Consider the following 20,969-nt stretch of genomic DNA (forward strand, 5'->3'; position numbering starts at 1 on the left):
TTAGGTACTTATACTAAAGAGTTCATGAATGCACAGAATTGAAAACATTAGTAATAAACTACAGCAACTTGACTTCAAAAGTGGAGATTCTTACAAAGCGTTTAAATGATTCATTCTAGACATATAGGTTCAGAGTTTGATTATACACTTTTAGAACTATTACTCAGGTAACACTTAGGTCACGCTTATAATGCATCTTTCCTCCATGGATATCAAAGCACTTTACAAACAAGAATTAATTTTCACAACATCCTTGTGAATTAGGAATCTACAGCAATATTTCAAAGGTCCATATATTGCTATCAGCAGCAGCCATATGCATAAATTCGGTGTGGGATTTTCAAAAGCTCTCTGCATTGATCTAACGTTTTTCCTACTAAGGTCAGTGATTAGAGTTAGGCTAGCGCTGAGTATTTTTGAAAATCCCTCCCTGATGTTCAAACTGTGCTTTGCACAGTATTTCTAATCATCCGACAGAAGAGTTCATTATCTCCAGCCTAGTGTACATGGGCTAACTAGATTAGAATAATGGTGCCTGTTAAATTCCTATTAACTAGAAGTGCTGGGTAACAGACAAAAGATGATACCTGTCACAACTGATGTTCTAGTATGCACCTATGTTTAATTAAGCAATCTGGCCTTGTCTGAGATCAGAGAGAAAGAGAAAGATGCCCTTTTCCCAACAGGTTAGAAGTTAGAATGCTGTTTTGCTTTCTAAAATACTACTTGGACTTTTCTTTCTGTGTCAAATTAAAGTTAGTTATTGTGTTGAGGAAATCAAGGTGGGTGCTTAGCGATTCTTCAACACCCAACAAACTAAGCCTGGTCTGTCTAGGGCAATACATTTACGGAAGGCTTTGCTGGAATAGTATTGAGACCATCAACTGGCTTGTACCACTTCACTCTTTTACAACTATGGAGTTTCAATCCACGCTGTCCCTCACTTCCAAAGGCCACCACTACTATAGTTCACTCTTGAGCCTTTAGTCCTAAACGTGTCCAAGAATCTGACTGCACCTGCTTTAAAACTTAACTACATCAAAGTACTCTGGGGTGTATTTGGCACCAAAGGTACCCAATGTAAATGATTGAATTGACATCAGGAAACATCCCTGAAGGCAGAAATGAAACTGGGAAGGAGCCAGAGGAGTGGCTAGAAGAGAACAGGGCGAAATATGGGAGATAAGGCAAAATCTTGTTTTTACCTGGGGCTCCAGTGACTCTATGGCCAACCTTGCTTTCTGGAAGCAGAACACCGACTGGGAGATTTGCATAAAAATCAACATCTTAATCATTTATATGCAAAAGCTAGTGGGCCTGTTCTGCTCCCAGTGCCCAATGTGCAATCCCATTGAAACCAACAGGGTAACACACACACATCACTGAGAGCAGAAGTTGACCCATTCTTTTTTAAGGGCAGTTTTTTATCCTCCGTGACACATTAACTAAGAGCTTTTCTCTCCCAAGCTTGGAAGGAGGAATGAAAGACTTCTGGACAGCTGTTGATTCTACCTTAAACAAAAGTAGAACACGTATGTGCTCTGAAGTCCTCCTACGTGATACTGAATGCTGTGTATTCTAACTGTACTGAACTAAATGATATTGAACATAAGTAACATTTTAATCATGGAGTAGCTTTTGTTTGCTTTGAAAGCCACAAAACCAAAGAGGAAGTGTAGGAGAATGTGGGCAGGACAGTGGCAAGAAACCTCATGACCTCATCCTTTCCACCTCCAGGGGATTGGCTGGCTGATGTCTGGAACAGCATTTAAATTCCAGAAGGCTGTGATGTCAAGCAGTAGAAGAGGAGAGAAAGGGAAGTCTGAATCCTTTCAGAGCAAATTGGCTTGAGCTGCTGCACACTGAAAGCTAACAACAAGCCTGTTAGATTCTACCCTTCTGATCCAGACACCACGAAAGGTAAATGCACATTTCATTACCTACCATTTGGTGCTGCATTAAGTTTTTATTCACATGAACCTCAGGCAGTAGAGTTTTGAATAGTCTAGTTTTTAGTTCAGCTTTAAAAACATTCTAGTTCCTCTGCTGAAGGGTGAACCGTCAGAGCCGTAAAGTTGTCTTAAAGAGGGCTGCAGCACACTTCGTTAAATTACGATTTTAGATCTGTTCGTACATTTAGGGATGGAGGAAAGAGGTGGTTTAAATTCCTGCCACTGAGTCAAGTGCTGGAAATTTGAAGCTGCCATTTGAAAACAAAAGAGTGTACTGCCAAAATGTAATCATTGTCATGTCACATGCCACTCTCTTCTGGCAGACTTGCAGGGCTTTGAATGAGCGCCCTGGATGGGATATTTTACTTTTCTTTTATAACAATTGAAATTTCATTACTTCTATACAGTATCTGTTTAATGCATTGTTTAGAACATAAGAACAGTCATAAGTGGTTCAGACCAATGGTCCATCTAGCTCAGTATAGTGGCAGGTACCAGATGCTTCAGAGGGATGAACAAAACAGGACATTTATTGAGTGATCCACCCGCCGTTGTCCAGTCCCACCTTCTCGCAGTGAGAGATTTAGGGACACCTAATGTATTCTTTACTTAAAAAAAAATATCTCTGCCTCAAACTTCCGATTCTCATAGACTCTGCATGGGCTTTTTTGTTTTTTGTTTTGGTTTCATGTTCTGTTTTGTTTTTTTAATTTGTCCTTCAATACCTAATCAGATACATGGCCTCTTGGCTTCAAGTTTCTGGAAAGACTTGATCTACCAAAAAGCAGCTTTTGTCCATATGAATTGATTTTTGTATTCATTTTATTGCAACTTTAATTCAAATTCTGTTCTGAAAACTAGATCTATACTAACTGTAAGGGGGACAAAAAATAATTTGTCTTGCTTTCTCTGTTTGTATGAAACTAAATCTGTCCTTTATCAGCATTTTTCTTTTATTCCTAATGCTTTTCCCTCATTAGCTCAAATCACCAGATTGCAGGACTACATTTTGTGAGGAACTGAACATCGTCAGCTCCTAGCTTAGCACTTTGAAGTGTCAGGTTTTAAATTCTTTACACCTCTTCTGGTGTGGGATTATTGAGATTCTGCTCCCCTCCTCTGATTAGCTGCAGAACGGGGCAGAGGGTGTAGAGACAGAGAGAGAGAGAGGTTGGCATGGAGAGTTTAAATCCTCAGTGGAAATTTCAGCTGAGCACAGTGAAACACAAAGAGAGAATCAAAAAGCCTATAGAATGTTTGCAATTTTTTCATATTGTCAGCTCACAGTGACAATATCTTTTCCAGGTATAATATCACAATGAAGATTGCAGTGCTTTGTTTGTGCCTCATCAGCATTGCCTTTGCATTACCAGTAAGTATATCAGACATGTAACAACAAGAAAAAAGTTGTATATTTCCTTCAAATATTAATAGTGAATGTATACTGAAAATTTCTTTCCTCTCTTCTCCCCGCAAGGTGAGTAAATCAAAGCATCATGCCATCTCAGAGAGCTCTGAAGACAACCATGTAAGCTTTTTTTACAGTTCATCTTCTCTATCATTCACTTACTACTTATTTAATCATCACCACGTCAGCTATGTTAAATTGCACTTTCTGATTCATTGTAACTATAGCTGTTCACAAAACTTTACCTAACTTGAATTTTATGGCCAGATTCTCATCTAGTGTAAATCAGTGTAGCTTCATTGACTTCTGTGGAACTGTGCCAATTTACACCATCTGGGTATCTGGCCTAATACCTTTAAAAGACGTGCCCTTGCGTATCTTTACAGATCCACTTGTTTAATCACAAACTTTTAAACTCAAGCTTTTTTTTTTTTTTTGCTTTTTTTTTTTTTAAAGGAGTTACAGTATGGCATAGTCTTGATGATTCACACCAATCACTGTGAGCCAGATTCTGATACTTTTATTCATCTTGAGTAGCACATTACTCATGAATGGACCCATTAATTTCAATGGGACTGTTCTCCGGGTATGGTACTACTCAAGGTCAATAAGGGTATCAGAATCCGGTGCTGTAAGCTCACCCCCAAATCTCACAAGTTACCATAGAAGTGGAACTAATGAGATTTAAAAATCAAGGACACCTCATTATAACACAAACTTGTTTTGATACGTTTCACTTGTATATTTATATGCACTACTCCACAGGATGCTATTAAATGTATTGCAGAATATTTTGCAAAAGTCACAATATATTTAAGGAGGAGTTTCATATTCAAAAATAGATAGATCCGCATTAAATGCATGGACAGAACACTCTGATAAATGTATAGAACAGCCCACTATCCAAAGGCCTGATCCTGTGAAGTACTCCACCTCCTCAGCTCGAATGGATTCGAAGGCGCTCAGTACCTGACAGGAGGTGCTCTGCACAACGTAGGATAGTGTCAAAGGAAAGGTTAATTTATGGTGTATTTGGATGTGTGTGCCTGCATGTATTTGTTAAATAGTTCTAAATCACATACTGCTGATTTAACGAGCACACACCACACTTTGCCCTTATACTCTGTGCCGCCCCAGTGAAGTCACTGAGACGCTACCAGATATGTTAGTCAAGAGAGAGTTGGGCTCCGACAGGCCAGAAAATGACTAGCCACAGCAGAGGTGTTCAAAGAGGGGAAGAAGCCAGGGTAATCACGGTCCTTGCATAGTAAGGGCTCCCTCCTACTGCATCTGAAGCATTGGCCACCCCAAATGAGCACAGAGTGGTAATGAGGAAGTGGGCACATAATTTCTCTCCCTCCATGCAGCTCCGCAGGTGCCCAATGGGGAGTATGTGGCACCCCTTATGTGGTATGGCAGAAAGCATGCTCACCCTGCACCCTGGATCCCTGCGCTCCAGCCTGAGCCCAAACGCAGTGAAACAGCCCTTCAGCTCATTCCCTGTGAGCCCTGGCACAGGCCAGCTGTAGGTTTTTCTTTGCTGTGTAGACATACCCTGAAGGAGATTATGCCTCCTAATGATCACACTGGGACATTGCCACTCCACACAGCTCCTTTCTTAGAGCTATATCAGTCAGTGACATTCTCGTTTCTTACCTTGAGAGAGAAACCCTGTTTGGGCAAGGGACTCTTCTGTTTTTTTCTTTAGAAAATAAATGACATCATTGGTCCAGGTGCCAGTTAATGCTTAACCCTTGTGCCTCACATACAATGATTGCCCAGTAACCACAGGTAATCAGGTCACACACCAATACAGGCTCAGACCAATGACTGCAATAGTGATAGCATGCCTGCAGGGTTGCAATGAGTAAGCTAATAAAGGCACTGGACCTGATTCTCTTCTCATTTACATTGGTTTTACACTGCTGTAACTACATTGACTTCAATGGAGTTACTTTGATTTATAAAAAGAAAAGAAGTACTTGTGGGCACCTTAGAGACTAACCAAATTATTTGAGCATAAGCTTTCATGAGCTACAGCTCACTTCATCGGATGCATAAAGTGGAAAGTATGCATCCGATGAAGTGAACTGTAGCTCACAAAAGCTTATGCTCAAATAAATTGGTTAGTCTCTAAGGTGCCACAAGTACTCCTTTTCTTTTTGCGAATACAAACTAACACGGCTGCTACTCTGAAACTTTGATTTATGTCAGTGTAAATGAGAGGAGAATTAAGCCCTTTATTTGATTATATGTATTTTATGTAGAGAGTGGTGCAACCCACAACATTTGGATCCAGATCCAAACTTCCCCAAAACTAGGAGGTGTTTGGTTCTGCGGGTGGAGGAGAGAGTGTTCTGACTATTACTGACACAGGAACCAGCTGCAAAATTCTGATCTGAACCTTCACAAGGTTCAGGAATGTTTACCTCCAGGAGTTTGGTACAGGCACACCTCTAATATTATGTCCTTTCACATCGAAATGTATATTTGGATTGTTGACTTATTCTGCACTTTATTCCCATCTTAGTAAATGATTAAAAACAAATGAGCTCCAAAGGGAGCAGGTATTTCACATACCATATCTGTGTGAAAATGAGTTCCTCTGATTAAAGCAGATTCACCATTTGCGTTCTCCTCAAGTCATATGCTCCTATATGTTTCATCTTGAATTGTGACCTTGGTTCTTATTATTTTCCAGGATTCCAGGAGCCATCATTCTCACAGACATCACCACCAGCAGGTGCATACACAATCACGTGTGAGACCAGCAAAAACACAAGAACTTCTGGTGCCACCTCAGCAGGTATCTAAAGCCACACTATACAGCTACCTGCAGAAATGGTTAGAAGAGAAATTTATAGAAACCCTGCTTTGGTAGGAAAATTTGCTACAGTAAGAAAGGTAGCATATAAGACCCTTACTGATAGCCACAATGGTAACTAATGCAAGCGTGGAGCTTCTATCATCTCCCAGAATAACAGACCTAGAAGAAGGTTAAAATTAGAGCAGGTGGAATTTTTCTAATTTCCTACAAAAATGCGTCACAATTTTTGTTGTTGCCATTTTTAGACCAGCTGGTCAAAATTTCTCAAAGTCGAAAAAATTTGAATTGTTTCCACAATTTTTGTGGGAAACTTGTCATAATTTTTTTTTACCAGCTGTATTAGGTATGTTTCTCCACATTTACATGTACTTTTCATATTCTTTTTCAGAGCCATTTTTCTTCAGAAGAAAGTGTTGAGAACACAGAGCAGCAGGTAAGTTTTCATTGACACCTCAAGCCTTATTGTGTACAGCACAGCAGCAACCCTAACACAATATCTATTTTTTCTAACAACAGCCTCCTCCAAACTAGTTCCTCAGACATCTGTTTCTAAGTAAAACAGAACTCCTGGCAGGATCAATGAAACGTAAAGCAACCAGGTTTCTAAAATTTGCAAAGCAGCTTACAGAACCTGTGGCTCTATTCTCCTGCTGCAAAATGTAATTAGCTCCCACTGAAGGGTTGGGAGAATGAGATCTGAATAACAATTATATTGAAGAAATCAGCATAGTAGATCCCCAAACAATCTACATAGTGTTAAACCAGAGGGATCCACAAGTGCGTATTTGATGGACGTCAGCCTCTAAACAAATTCTGCATCTGTAGTGAAACCATTTATGACAAAACCTCAATTAATGAACAAACCTACTCAAACATACATAAACCTGAAGGACAAACCTTAGGATAAATCATAGTCTCTTTGCTCAAGGAATGTGTCTCATCTTGGGAGTAGCATGGAGCTGCTACCACATTTACCATGCCATGGTAGGATCTTATCTGCCTGCCTCAGCTTTAGAATGTACAACAGTGTCATACACTTTGAGGGAGCCGCAAAGAGACACTGTAATAACCTCACATCTATAACAACACAATAGCATGCTGCACTATTAAATTGTTTCTATGCTTTTCAGAGCCTTCCCAAACCAGCAAGTGTAAGTAACGAAGATGATGGTGATCATGATGATAATGATTCCAATGATACCGATGAATCAGATGAGGATATTGTCACCTACTTTCCCACTGAAGCCCCAGTAACTACGCCTTTAACTCCTGCCGTCCCCACAAGAGGAGATAATTCAGGCAGAGGAGACAGTGTGGCTTATAGAATGAGGGCAAAAGCAAAGTTGGTAGACATATACCATAAGGAGAAGTCTAGCAAGCTCTACAAAGCTTTGGGAAAGGTAAATACCATTTGGCAATGGTTCCTGGGTTACCATAAATGGAGGATGATGTTCAAAACGGAAATTTCTTTGTGGGCATTAGCTGTGGAGGGGATTGACAAGTCACAGGCAAAATTAGAGGGGTGTATTTCCACTTGTTATGGATACATAACTCATTAAAGTTAATAAGTATTATATTCCTATATGCACTGCGACAGGAAAATAGTCCCACTGTTCCAGATGGCCAGCAGCCACGTCGTATATCATGTGTGAGACCTGAGGCCAGTACTGAACTGATGTTTCGTATAGTACTATAAAACATTTGTTATAGCTCTGTAAATGTACACGGTGCTTTGAAGAGCATGTATAACCTCGGGGGCAGTGGAACCAGGAGGGCAAGTGCCCTCGCAATGGAAATATTGTGGGAACTTGACCACTGCCTAAACTTATGCACATCTTGTGAGTGGGTGTGTGTGGGGGCGGTGCAGTGGTGAAAGCAGGAGGAAGAGGGGCTGGAATCAGGATGGGGAGCAGGAAATGGGAGGGGTGGAATGTGCCCAAGAGGAGGTAGGAACCCCCAGGACCCTCCTTCCCAGCCTGGAGCAGGCTGCCCTCAGCCAAGTGTCAGTACCTCCCCTTGCTCCCCCTCCGATCTCATGCCCTCCATCCAATAACCTATAGGTTTTGCAAAAAGAAAAGGAGGACTTGTGGCACCTTAGAGACAAACCAATTTATTTGAGCATAAGCTTTCGTGAGCTACAGCTCACTCACGAAAGCTTATGCTCAAATAAATTGGTTAGTCTCTAAGGTGCCACAAGTACTCCTTTTCTTTTTGCGAATACAGACTAAGATGGCTGTTACTCTGAAACCTATAGGTTTTGAAGATCACCTGTTAGTCTCTAAGGTGCCACAAGTACTCCTTTTCCTTTTTTTAACTCAAAAGGCATGCCCTGTTTCAGTGAAGTATTGCAGTGTTCAGTGATTCATTGGCTCCTCATAATCTAGGATGCCTGTTAATTATGCTTTACCTTTATGTTTGGCACAGTTCATCGTACATGATGTCACAGAGGAGGATGACAGCACACCAGATGCAGAAAGCCAGCAGGTGGATTCCTCCAAAGCACCGTGTGCTGCATGCCACTTTCCAGGGAAATTTGACATGAGCATGGAATGGGATGACAGAAGTAACATTCAGGACATCAGTGAAGTCAACAGGAGGTCACATGATAAGAGTATGGAAAATGGCAGCCAACAGCAGCTTGACAGTGTGGAGGCAGACAGCGACAACAGCAAACCTGATGTCACAGAAGACAGTCACATGAGCAATGAAAGCACAGAACAGCAGCAGGCCCAAACTGAGGACCTGCAGCAGGTTGATGTTGTCCCTGAAGTCAATGACAGCAATCAAACTGCTGAGAGCACTGAAGACACACAAGACCATAGCAGCATTGAAGACAATGAAGTCATTCTTTAAAACAGAAAAAAAAAAAATCTTTTTTTTTTAGTTAAGGGGAAACATTCATTTCAAGAATTGTTTGCAAACGTAAACACATTGTGATTTTGATCTCTAGCTGTAGCAGTGGTTAGTGGCAACTTTATTAACCAGGCAGACTCAAGTATGTTGTATTAGCTCTCCTTTCCATTACAGAAATGTAAGCCCTTCTACTGCGTATTTTACTGTGCTTCTGTTATGTGATTCTGTTATGTGTTTGTGATTCTGTTATGAAGAGAAATATAGAGAAGCAAGACAAATATAGTTTTACACACAGAGCAAATGTTACCTGTTATGATACTGTACTTTAATGGTTTTAGAATTCCAGTGTATATTTTGTTGTATTTTGTGAGTTCAGTAAAACTACAAAACCCTGTACTTAGTGTCAATGTAATCAATGGAGACTACACATCATACTGATCTCACCAATTCTTGCTCAGAAAAAATGAGCTATTTGTTTTGATGAACATTACCACTTTAATTTCCTAAAATATGAACGATATTTAGTCACAAAAGTTTTAGGAGTATACAAATGCATTCAAAATTAACAGGGACTTCTTCCATTATCACAAAGAGTTATCCTTACTTTAACAACAAATTGTTCTTTTAAAAAAATGGAATCTTATCATCACTATTTATTTACACTCACATTGGCTGCTATTGTCACGACTTCAGATTTATCCCGTCCCCACAATACACACACAAATTGACTGCAAAATAATTTAACTGTACCCTCAAAATATTATTTAACATATTGTTAAAATTAAATACCATGCTGCCCACTATGGGCCCAGTTCTGCTCCCAAAGAATGCACTATCAAAAACTTTCATCTGCTTCAGTGGGAGCACAATCAAGCTCTTTCCTTCTGTCTATCCCTTCTATATTTAAACTTCCATTTCTACTTTTTTGGTCTTGCATGCTAAACTGCGGCATTTCAGTTGCCAAAGTAGTGAGTTACTCCGGTTTTAATCCCACCCAAGACAGTGATTGGTGATTTATGTGGCAGTCTCCACCTCCTGATAGAAATCCAAAAAGGAGTTTGTCATGTGTAACGTTACCTAGTAACGCAAACAAACAAATGTGTTCCCCCAAAGATTTTCTCAAACTGTCCCTATTTATACAAGGACTTTGTAAAATTCACATTCTGGATCCACATACTAGTATTCTCCTTTTGTATTCAGCAGCCATTAAACAACAATCCGACATATTTTTGCTTTGTAACAATGGCTAAACCAGGACAGAATATGAAAGACAGAAGAGATTTTTGGATCTAAAAACTCTCCATGAAGCTGCAATAAATTTTCACTTTAGTGATTTCAAAAGGGCCTTGTTTTTGTTTTGCATTTCACATTTTAAACTTAAAAGTCTGACAAGTATTTGAATTTTTTAACTAAATCAGTAGCTTGCGAGTATTACCTCTAGTGGCATGATTCTAAAGCTAAAAAATGTTAATTTCTCTTATGTGCATGTCTTGCCAATAGCAATACAGTGAAAATTACTTCTGTGGTGAATCTCAGTTTTGAAAAAAGTACAGAATGAGTAAATTTAATCCAATTATGGAGTACATTTAATCAACTGCTAAAAGAATTTGTGTCCATATGGAATATTTACTCTGTGACAAGAAAATGACATTCTCTACATGTTCTAAAACTTTTAAATCATAGTCTAGAGCAGAGGTCACCAACTGGTTGATCACGATCGACTGGTCGATCCTGGACCCTCTGCCAGTTGATCATGATCTCCGGCTGCTAAAAGTCCAGCGGTGCAATGGGGCTAAGGCAGGCTCCCTGCCTGCCCTGGCCACATGCTGCTCCCAGAAGCCCTTCTGCCCCAGCCCAGAGCTCCCTCCTGCACCCAAACTCCCTCCCAGAGCCTACACCCTACACCCCAACACTCTGCCCCAGCCCGGAGCCCCCACCTGCACTCAAACTCCCTCTCACAGCTTGACCCCCTCCTGCACCTCTGCCCCAGACTCAGCCTGGAGCCCCCTCCCACACTCTGAACGCCTAGGCCCCAGCCCAGAGCCCTCATCCCCACCCCCGCCCCAGCCTGGTGAAAGTGAGTGAGGGTGGGGGACAGTGAGTGATGGAGGGGGGGGGGAATGGAATGAGCACGGCGGGGCCTTGGAGAAGGGGTGGGGCCTCAGGGAAGGGACAGGGTAGGTCCTGGCTTCCACTTAAATTCAAAAAGTGATCCTGTGCGTAAAAAGGTTGGAGACCACTGGTCTAGAGAAACAAAGTCTAAAATGAAAACAACACATGAAGAATGGGGGAGAAGGGGAAAAAAACCTTATAATAAAAGGCAAAAGCATAGGAACTATGCTCACAAAAATGTTTGTTTTTACTATAAAGACCTGTAATTAAATAAACGTGCTGGCTCATTCCTAGATTTCCCCCCCCTTGCTCTCTGCTGAGCTGGGGGGAAAGCAGTGGAGACTGTAGAACACTGTGTTGCCCTGTCCAGTCGCCAGTCTGCAGAAAAAAGGAAATAATATTCTCAGATCAAAGGGGATTATTATGCTTGGGACAAAGCCACAGGCTTCCTGAGAGCCAGAACAGCAGCCTGACTGGGCTGCGGGAGAGACAGCTGGGCAACAAGTGGCAAAGAGGCAGGTAGAGCTCTTGCTCTTGGTAGGTAGCTAATAGCAGCCAGCAGTAGGCAGGAGCACAGCAGTATTGCTACCCCCACAGGTCAGACCCAAAAATATCATGAGATTTTTTTTTTCTAAGAAAATAGTAGGCTGTGTTTTTAGTCAGTCTTTTGATTTTTTAATGCCCCCTCCCCAGCTGCAGTGTGTGTGACTGTTAACGTTGCCCAATATAATTGAATAAGGTGACTTTGGCATTTGCTGCAGGAGGCCAAGGCAATACTGGGAAGTTGCACAGGGTTTACAACGACACTCTGCTATCTTCATGATCTTGACCTGGACGGCCTTCGTAACCCTAAGGGCTGGGTGGGTTGGGGAGTCGTTTACTAGTGTGGCCTAGGATATTTGCACCTTTTGACTCCAGCAGCCCAACTAAAAGAGTCCTCAGTTACACAAAGTATGATAGTGTTTATGGGAACTCATTGAGAGGTAGATCGCATAGAATTTAGGGCTCAGCATGCTTACAGCGCTTGCCTCCACACAGGTGGTACATGTAGCATGAGGCCGCTGTATAACACCACTCACAGCAACAATGGTGTCAGTTACAGATTAACTATTCCCTAACTTGGCTCATTTCTTGTAGGCATCACCATAGAAATTAGTTGTGAAGAGAGATTTGTTTAGCAAGGGTGTTCCATGCAGAGGGCCTTGCCAAATTCCTGGTCCATTTTGGTCAATTTCACGGTCATAGGATTTTAAAAATTGTAAATTTCATAATTTCAGCTATTTAAATCTGAAATTTCACAGTACTGTAATTGTAGGGGTCCTCACCCAAAAAAGTAGGGGTAGCATGGGGCTAGCGGATCTTAAACATAAAAAAGAAGCTTACAAGAAGTGGAAGGTTGGACATATGACCAGGGAAAAGTATAAAAATATTGCTCGGGCATGTAGGAAAGATATCAGGAGGGCCAAATCGCACCTGGAGCTGCAGCTAGCAAGAGATGTCAAGAGTAACAAGAAGGGTTTCTTCAGGTATGTTGGCAACAAGAAGAAAGCCAAGGAAAGTGTGGGCCCCTTACTGAATGAGGGAGGCAACCTAGTGACAGAGGATGTGGAAAAAGCTAATGTACTCAATGCTTTTTTGCCTCTGTTTTCACTAACAAGGTCAGCTCCCAGACTGCTGCGCTGGGCATCACAAAATGGGGAAGAGATGGCCAGCCCTCTGTGGAGATAGAGGTGGTTAGGGACTATTTAGAAAAGCTGGACGTGCACAAGTCCATGGGGCCGGACGAGTTGCATCCGAGAGTGCTGAAGGAATTGGCGGCTGTGATTGCAGAGCCCTTGGCCATTATCTTTGAAAACTCGTGGTGAACGGGGGAAGTCCCGGATGACTGGAAAAAGGCTAATGTAGTGCCAATCTTTAAAAAAGGGAAGAAGGAGGATCCTGGGAACTACAGGCCAGTCAGCCTCACCTCAGTCCCTGGAAAAATCATGGAGCAGGTCCTCAAAGAATCAATCCTGAAGCACTTACATGAGAGGAAAGTGATCAGGAACAGTCAGCATGGATTCACCAAGGGAAGGTCATGCCTGACTAATCTAATCGCCTTTTATGATGAGATTACTGGTTCTGTGGATGAAGGGAAAGCAGTGGATGTATTGTTTCTTGACTTTAGCAAAGCTTTTGACACGGTCTCCCACAGTATTCTTGTCAGCAAGTTTAGGAAGTATGGGATGGATGAATGCACTATAAGGTGGGTAGAAAGCTGGCTAGATTGTCGGGCTCAACGGGTAGTGATCAATGGCTCCATGTCTAGTTGGCAGCCGGTGTCAAGTGGAGTGCCCCAGGGGTCGGTCCTGGGGCCAGTTTTGTTCAATGTCTTCATAAATGATCTGGAGGATGGTGTGGATTGCACTCTCAGCAAATTTGCGGATGATACTAAACTGGGAGGAGTGGTAGATACGCTGGAGGGGAGGGATAGGATACAGAAGGACCTAGACAAATTGGAGGATTGGGCCAAAAGAAATCTGATGAGGTTCAACAAGGATAAGTGCAGGGTCCTGCACTTAGGACGGAAGAATCCAATGCACCGCTACAGACTAGGGACCGAATGGCTAGGCAGCAGTTCTGCGGAAAAGGACCTAGGGGTGACAGTGGACGAGAAGCTGGATATGAGTCAGCAGTGTGCCCTTGTTGCCAAGAAGGCCAATGGCATTTTGGGATGTATAAGTAGGGGCATAGCGAGCAGATCGAGGGACGTAATCGTTCCCCTCTATTCGACACTGGTGAGGCCTCATCTGGAGTACTGTGTCCAGTTTTGGGCCCCACACTACAAGAAGGATGTGGATAAATTGGAGAGAGTCCAGCGAAGGGCAACAAAAATGATTAGGGGTCTAGAGCACATGACTTATGAGGAGAGGCTGAGGGAGCTGGGATTGTTTAGTCTGCAGAAGAGAAGAATGAGGGGGGATTTGATAGCTGCTTTCAACTACCTGAAAGGGGGTTCCAAAGAGGATGGCTCTAGACTGTTCTCAATGGTAGCAGATGACAGAACGAGGAGTAATGGTCTCAAGTTGCAATGGGGGAGGTTTAGATTGGATATTAGGAAAAACTTTTTCACTAAGAGGGTGGTGAAACACTGGAATGCGTTACCTAGGGAGGTGGTAGAATCTCCTTCCTTAGAGGTTTTTAAGGTCAGGCTTGACAAAGCCCTGGCTGGGATGATTTAACTGGGACTTGGTCCTGCTTCGAGCAGGGGGTTGGACTAGATGACCTTCTGGGGTCCCTTCCAACCCTGATATTCTATGATTCTATGATTCTATGGTATGGTGCTGCCTTCAGAAGTGGTTGCCTGGCCCATAGCCACTGCCCTCCGGCCACCCAACTCTGAAGTCAGCACAGAAGTATGGGTGGCAATACCATGACCCCCTCCAACTCCCTTTTGAGTCAGGACCCGCAATTTGAGAAACGCTAGTCTCCCCTATGAAATCTATACAAGCACAGAAAAGACCAGATTTCATGGGTGGAGACCAGATTTCACAGTCCATGACGCATTTTTCTTGGTTGTGAATTTGGTAGGGCCCTGTCCATGCCTAAGGGCAGCATGGAAAAAAAATGCAAAGACAGTTGTGGGAGAAGAGGGGACAGGCACACACACGCACAGACTAAAGCTTTGGTGGGGTGGAGGAAGTGAGTGAAAGAGCCAGTTCAATTTGGGGTATATGCCAATGAATAAGCACACTAACCTTTCCCCAAACCCTCAGGCTGGCCCTGTGTATGTGATCATAATGACCAGGAGTCCGTCTGCACCTTTGAACTGTGATAAAGAATTGTATTGTCGGCTCACCCCAAATGCTAAGAGTGGCTTTGGGTGGAGCTCTCACAGAAATACTGGCAGACAAAGCAAATCATCATCTTGATTTATTATTAGCGACTGACAGAAGATCTACAGTACAGGGTCACTGAAATGGCAGTGACCCTGCGCTGGCCAGGGATGATTTTTGGTGTGTGTAGGTTTCTTGTATGTGTGTGTTTGGGGTCGATGAATGTGTCTGTGTGCGTGTGCATTGCACGGGGGTGCACACAGGGGCTGGATGGATGCGGGTGCAGGGGGGGTTAGGAGGATGCGAGGGTAAAAAGGTAGATGGGGGGCACTTGGCTGTGGAGGGAGGATGTCGGTGTGTAAAGGGGTGTATGGGGAGGGAATGGGTCAGGGCTGGCCGCGGGAAGGGAGGAGGCGGTGGATGGCCAGCAGTGGGTGTGTGGGGCTGCGCGCTGGCTCCGCAGCCGCGGTTCCGCCTGGATTTGAGGCGGGAGGGACGTTTCTCTCTCCTCCCTGCGTCCACCCGGGGCCGCGAAGAATGGTGGGCGGGAGGCTCTGGGGACCGGTCGGGGCGGGGCTCGCGGGTGGGGGCGGGGGGCTGTCCGGGCCCGGGGCGGGTTCTGGGGGCGGGGCTCGCGGGTGGGGGCGGGGGGGCTGTCCGGGCCCGGGGCGGGTTCTGGGGGCGGGGCTCGTGGGTGGGGGCGGGGGGGCTGTCCGGGCCCGGGGCGGGTTCTGGGGGCGGGGCTCGCGGGTGGGGGCGGGGGGCTGTCCGGGCCCGGGGCGGGTTCTGGGGGCGGGGCTCGCGGGTGGGGGCGGGGAGGCTGTCCGGGCCCGGGGCGGGTTCTGGGGGCGGGGCTCGCGGGTGGGGGCGGGGAGGCTGTCCGGGCCCGGGGCGGGTTCTGGGGGCGGGGGGCTGTCCGGGCCCGGGGCGGGGCTCGCGGGTGGGGGCGGGTTCTGGGGGGGCCCGGGGCTGCAGCTCTGCGCGCGGTCCCGCCCCGCGGCTGCGGCGTCTGGGCGGCTGCAGCGGGCTGATGGCGGGGACCGGGGGCGCCAGGGCCGCGCTCTCCTCCCCGGGCGGCGGGGGACCGCTGGGGCTGGAGCTGGGGCGGATTCAGGGACCCGCAAGCGGGCCCTACTCGCCGCCGCCCTCCTCCTGCTCGCGGCAGGCCTGGAGTCGGGACAACCCGGGCTTCGAGCCGGAGGAGGCGGCGGCGGCGGCGGCGGGGCCGGTGCTGCGGATGGAGATGGACGTGGAGTGGGGCAGCCGCGGGGCCGCCTCCTCCCCCTCCCCCGGCGCCAGCAGCGCCCGGGGCCCGGCCGGGGAGCCTGACAGCGGCCGGCGGCGGCGCCGGCGGGGGGAACGCGGCGTGGGGGCGGCTCCGTGTCCCAGCCCCACCGGGGGGGACCCGCTGGCCCCGCACCTGCCCCCGGATGGGGTCCCTGCGCCCCATCGAACCGCCTGGGCCAAGCGGCTGGCGCGCCGCCTGCGAGGTAGGAGCCAGCCCCGCTCTACGACCTGCCCCATGGGCTGGGACGCCCCGGGTCCTGCCCCCTCCCGTGTTGTGCCCCCCTTTTCCTGCCCCATGGGCTGCTCCCCGTGTTTTGCCCCCCCCCGCCCCATGGGCTGAGACCCCCCCCCAGCTTCCCTCACATTCAGTCCCTGGAGCCCTCTCACCTAGTCACCCCCACCCCCCCATGCTTTCAGCCCTTGCCCCTTGTGTTCGCCATTTGGACCTAGTACTCCATTCCCGCAAGCGCTGTAGCTCTTGCCTCTTTTAGATCCTTTCACCCCCACGTTGGCTACCCCCCCTCCCCCACACACATCTGTTCACAACCTCGGCCCCTTGTTTTAAACTGCCCCAAGCCTTTCTTGCTTGTGCTGCTTCTCCCAGGGTGTCAGTTGCAGGGGATGCTTTGTAGGGAAGAGAGCACACTGAGAAAAGGTAGGTCAGGCTGCATCCAGAATGTGCAACACTGTTTGTGACCTTTTTCTGGAGGCACGGGGCCCTCGAGCCTGACACCAAATCTCTGAGTGACCTTGGGCCAAGTTTTTTCATCTTTCTGCCGCAGGCTCCCTCTCTATGTAATCAGATTGATGGGTACTTCCCACACAGAGGTGATGTTGGGATTAATTACCATTTTGTACAGTGCTTTGAAGTGCTGCCTAGCTTCCAAGCGTTGTCATTAGCTGCCAAAGTGAAAAGCTTACATACATCATCTATTTGTTGCAGTAGTCTCGGTGGCCCACTGTAGTCCTATTGCTAAGCAAAATTGACATTGCAGATTTCAGAGTAGCAGCCGATGAAGTGAGCTGTAGCTCACGAAAGCTTATGCTCAAATAAATTGGTTAGTCTCTAAGGTGCCACGTTTCAGAGTAACAGCCGTGTTAGTCTGTATTCGCAAAAAGAAAAGGAGTACTTGTGGCACCTTAGAGACTAACCAATTTAAATAGTCTGTGGTATGTAGATTGTAATGGATTTTTTACCACCAGTACTCCTTTTTTTTTGACATTGCAGAGTAGCTCACTGGGAGGTAGGAAGTCAGCTGGGGTTCAGTTTCGTGGGGGAGAAGTCATGGGCAAAAGCACCACAGTGTTTTTCTGTTTTGTTTTTTATAGTTGCATAACATCAATATTCATAAAAATTAAAAGGCTTCTGTATTTTAGACTCAGGATTTTTCTTCATTTCAAAGAAAATCTTTGTAACTGTAAAAGTGAATGGTGAATGGAGTGAACCACTTTTTCCATAAAATTTGCAACTAGATAGATAATCTGAACTGGTGCAAGCTGGCAAATATTAGGTGACACAAAGTGAACAGATCTATCAAACTGCATTCAGTTTCAGGCCTGAGGTTTGCAAATCGGACAGTTGCTTGTCCATTTATTAATGACATCCCCCAAAAATGTTTGATATAAAAATATTCTGTGAATTGAGCCATCTCATGTCAAAACAAAATGCCCTGTATTTATTTATTTATTTATTTATTTATTTGGATGTGAAAGTCAAAAGTGCACTGTTTCAGGTATGCAGCATGCATGCTCTGCATCAATTTTTGTGAAAGATTGCACAATGAAATAAGTTCCTGTTTTGTGGTGTGAGATTGAAAAGTGGACAGTACTGATTGATTATAGTATATAAAAATAATTATTGTTGTTTGATGGATTTATGGCCTTTAGCATTGTTCCTTGAATGTTATCTGTGTGTATAGCTAGTGCTTGGAAAAGGAGCTGGCTTGACAGATGTAGAAAGTGAAGTCCTTTTTTTTTAACCAAGAAACAGGTACAGTCTAGGCATAGAACTCTAGAATAAGTTTCCCATATTCCCCTTCCGATATACTTTGCCATGTTTTTCTACATTTAAAAAATAGTCTGAACATGACTACAAGTACTTGAATTAGATGGCACAATACTGACCATGACTTTGTGATGATCGCAGTGTTATCTAATTTAATACTATTGGATCAATTGTGGTTTGTGAAACAGTATTGAAAACAATCATGACTACACTAATATGATCAGTGCTAGCATTAGAACAGTTTTCAATACTGGTTTGTGGAACCTGTTGATATAGATGATTGACTGTACAAAACACCACTTTCAGCAGCAGTTAATCTTTTAGTGTAGATCCAGCTTTTGTCCCCAACTAGCTGAAAAAGACATTTTATTCCTCTGCTAGTCCTCTGAACTATCCAGTTACCTTAATATAATTTTTTAATGATTGGCCACTCCACGCTGGGGTAGGAAGACATTGCCTGCTGTACAGTTCAAACTTTGTCAGTGTATGTCCTCAGGAAATCTGTTTTTTAAAATACACAATGATCCTACTGTACTACAGTTGAACTGGTTTTAGAACAAGTGGGAATATTTTTTTGGACAAGTTCTTCCACTGACTTGAAGAACAGGGAGCTGGGCCTGAAGTGGAATTAGCATCTGAGAGGAAGATGTTGCCAGGAGAATAAATTGCAAGGTATGGTTCTGTCAGTCAGGGAGATCAGTCTAACACAAATTTCTCAGGCAAAATAAGCAATTTGGAAGGTGGTGCACATCGGTCATTGAAAATGTACCTTTTTTTGTGGTGCAGGCCCATGTTGAATCACCAGATCCTCTTGGTATGATGTTCCAGCATGCAATCTATTGGTGACTGATTTAGTTCTCTTTATGCTATTGGGTGGGATGTCACTAGTAAAGTGCATGCTTTGTGGAAACTGGTGGGCCTACATTTTATGGTTTTGCAAGACAAGAAAATAAAATTTTAAATTACTAATGTCCTCTAGTTGCTTGGGGCATTCTGCGTATTCAGATATATTTTACTTGAATGTATGGGTCCCTTCTGGAAGAAAAATAGTTTGACTAATATTAGGCTTGTATATGCTAGATGCTTAGCGCCCTCAACTCCCACTGACTTCAGCCCAATATTTAAATGGTGTGAATCACATGTAAGTATAGCTAAAGTTACTACAGAAGCCTCTCTTCAGTTTCTGAATGAAGAAAAGATATTACTACTATACACTATAAATTCTCAGAGTTTAGAGATAGCACTTATTTTTGCAAGCAGTTATGGACAGACTAGTGTCCTTTCCTAGCACCATCTATAACAACAATCTTCTCTAAAGAGGATAGTGGATATAGGGTAAGTAATGAAAGAGAGAGGTTCCAAGTCTGAAATGTTAAGGTACAGATTGAAGGATGCTTACTACAGATAAACTGAACACCTTTATATCAAGGCCTAGTGAAATTCATTGTAGCATAACTTAAGGAACTATTCAATCTAGAATTGGAAACGCTCATTTTTGATGTTTCATGGAGAACAGGGATGTCACTGAAGAATGGAAAATATGGTACTTACAAAATCTTTTAACACAAGATATGTTTAAATATGAAGTCAGTTATGCAGCAAAAGCCTTAACAGTATGTTTTAAGTGTTGGAACAGGCAAACCAGAGAATTAGATTGAGAAGATTCTCTGCAGTAACTGGTGAATTGTTAGAGTAAATAAACTGGTAACTGGAAGCACAGAAGGTGATGAATAGGGCCCTACCAAATTCACGGCCATGAAAAACGCATCATGGGCTGTAAAATCTGGTGGCTCACCCTATGAAATCTGGTCTTTTGTGTTCTTTTATCCAATACTATACAAATTTCATGGGGAAGACCAGCGTTTCTCAAATCGGGGGTCCTGACCCAATAGGAAGTTGCAGGAGGGTCACAAGGTTATTTTAGGGGGCCATGGAATTGCCACCCTTACTTCTGTGTTGACTTCAGAGCTGGGTGAAGAGCGGAGGCTGTTGGCTAGGCACCCAGCTCTGAAGGCAGCGCCCTGCCAGCAGCAGTACAGAAGTAAGGGTGGCAATACCTTGTACCCCCCTCCCCAACTCCTTTATGGGTCAGGACCCCTACAATTACAACACCATGAAAATTCAGATTTAAAAAGCTGAAATCATGAAATTGACCAAAGTGGACCGTGAATTTGGTAGGGCCCTAATGATAAGTAGTAGTCATAATGGATTAAGAACATAATGGCCATGCTGGCTCAAACCAATGATTTGTCTAGGCCAGGGGTTCTCAAACTTCATTGCACCCCGACCCCGTTCTGACCAAAAAAAAAAATTACTACATGACCCTGGGTAGGGTGGCAGAAACCCGAGCCCGGGGCAGGGGAGGATGTAGGGGGGAAAAGCTGAAGCCCAAAGGCTTCAGTCCCAAGCGGGAGGCCTGTAGCCTGAGCCCCACCACCCAGGGCTGAAGCTGAAGCCTGAGCCCCGCTGCCCAGGGCTGAACTTGAGTCAAAACAAAGTATTTTGAATTTATCCTGATCTTTGTATTACAAACCACCACATGATCTTTGCATGACGGCAGTTGTCTGTTACAGAGAGGGCCAATATTGAGTAAGGAGATATTTTGCTGGTTAGCACTGAGGTATATTTGTAGAGCCAGGTTGGGAAGATCACAATCTTCCTCTTCTGCGCTAGACCTTGCTTCAGTCATTGCTGTTTTTCTGTTGCTTTC

At 44.6% G+C, this 20,969-nt stretch overlaps 2 protein-coding genes across 4 annotated transcripts in view; both read left to right on the forward strand.

Annotated features, from left to right (window-relative positions):
• The first annotated feature begins 1,772 nt into the window (after nt 1-1,772).
• On the forward strand, nt 1,773-9,436 carry SPP1 (secreted phosphoprotein 1). Of its 2 annotated transcripts, none has more exons than XM_007066639.4 (7): nt 1,773-1,920; nt 3,258-3,324; nt 3,430-3,480; nt 6,062-6,166; nt 6,576-6,620; nt 7,318-7,587; nt 8,612-9,436. In XM_007066639.4, exons 2-7 carry the CDS (start codon nt 3,271-3,273, stop codon nt 9,038-9,040), a joined length of 954 nt encoding a protein of 317 aa, XP_007066701.1. In that variant the 5' UTR covers nt 1,773-1,920; nt 3,258-3,270; the 3' UTR covers nt 9,041-9,436. The 2 variants fall into 2 exon arrangements, with proteins under 2 accessions (XP_007066701.1, XP_037752774.1); XM_037896846.2 differs by having other exon boundaries at nt 6,062-6,159; nt 6,572-6,620.
• Nucleotides 9,437-15,937: 6,501 nt separating this feature from the next.
• Nucleotides 15,938-20,969, forward strand: part of PKD2 (polycystin 2, transient receptor potential cation channel) — a 42,661-nt gene continuing 37,629 nt past the window's right edge. Inside the window, exon 1 of one of the 2 annotated variants that reach the window (XM_037896848.2) lies at nt 15,938-16,457. In XM_037896848.2, the coding sequence (XP_037752776.1) occupies nt 15,998-16,457 (460 nt within the window). In that variant the 5' untranslated portion in view covers nt 15,938-15,997. The remainder of the gene's footprint in view (nt 16,458-20,969) is intronic. The other variant, XM_037896847.2, reaches the window with a different exon arrangement.

This window comes from Chelonia mydas, chromosome 4 (genome assembly GCF_015237465.2).
Source record: "Chelonia mydas isolate rCheMyd1 chromosome 4, rCheMyd1.pri.v2, whole genome shotgun sequence".
Lineage (NCBI taxonomy): Eukaryota > Metazoa > Chordata > Testudines > Cheloniidae > Chelonia > Chelonia mydas.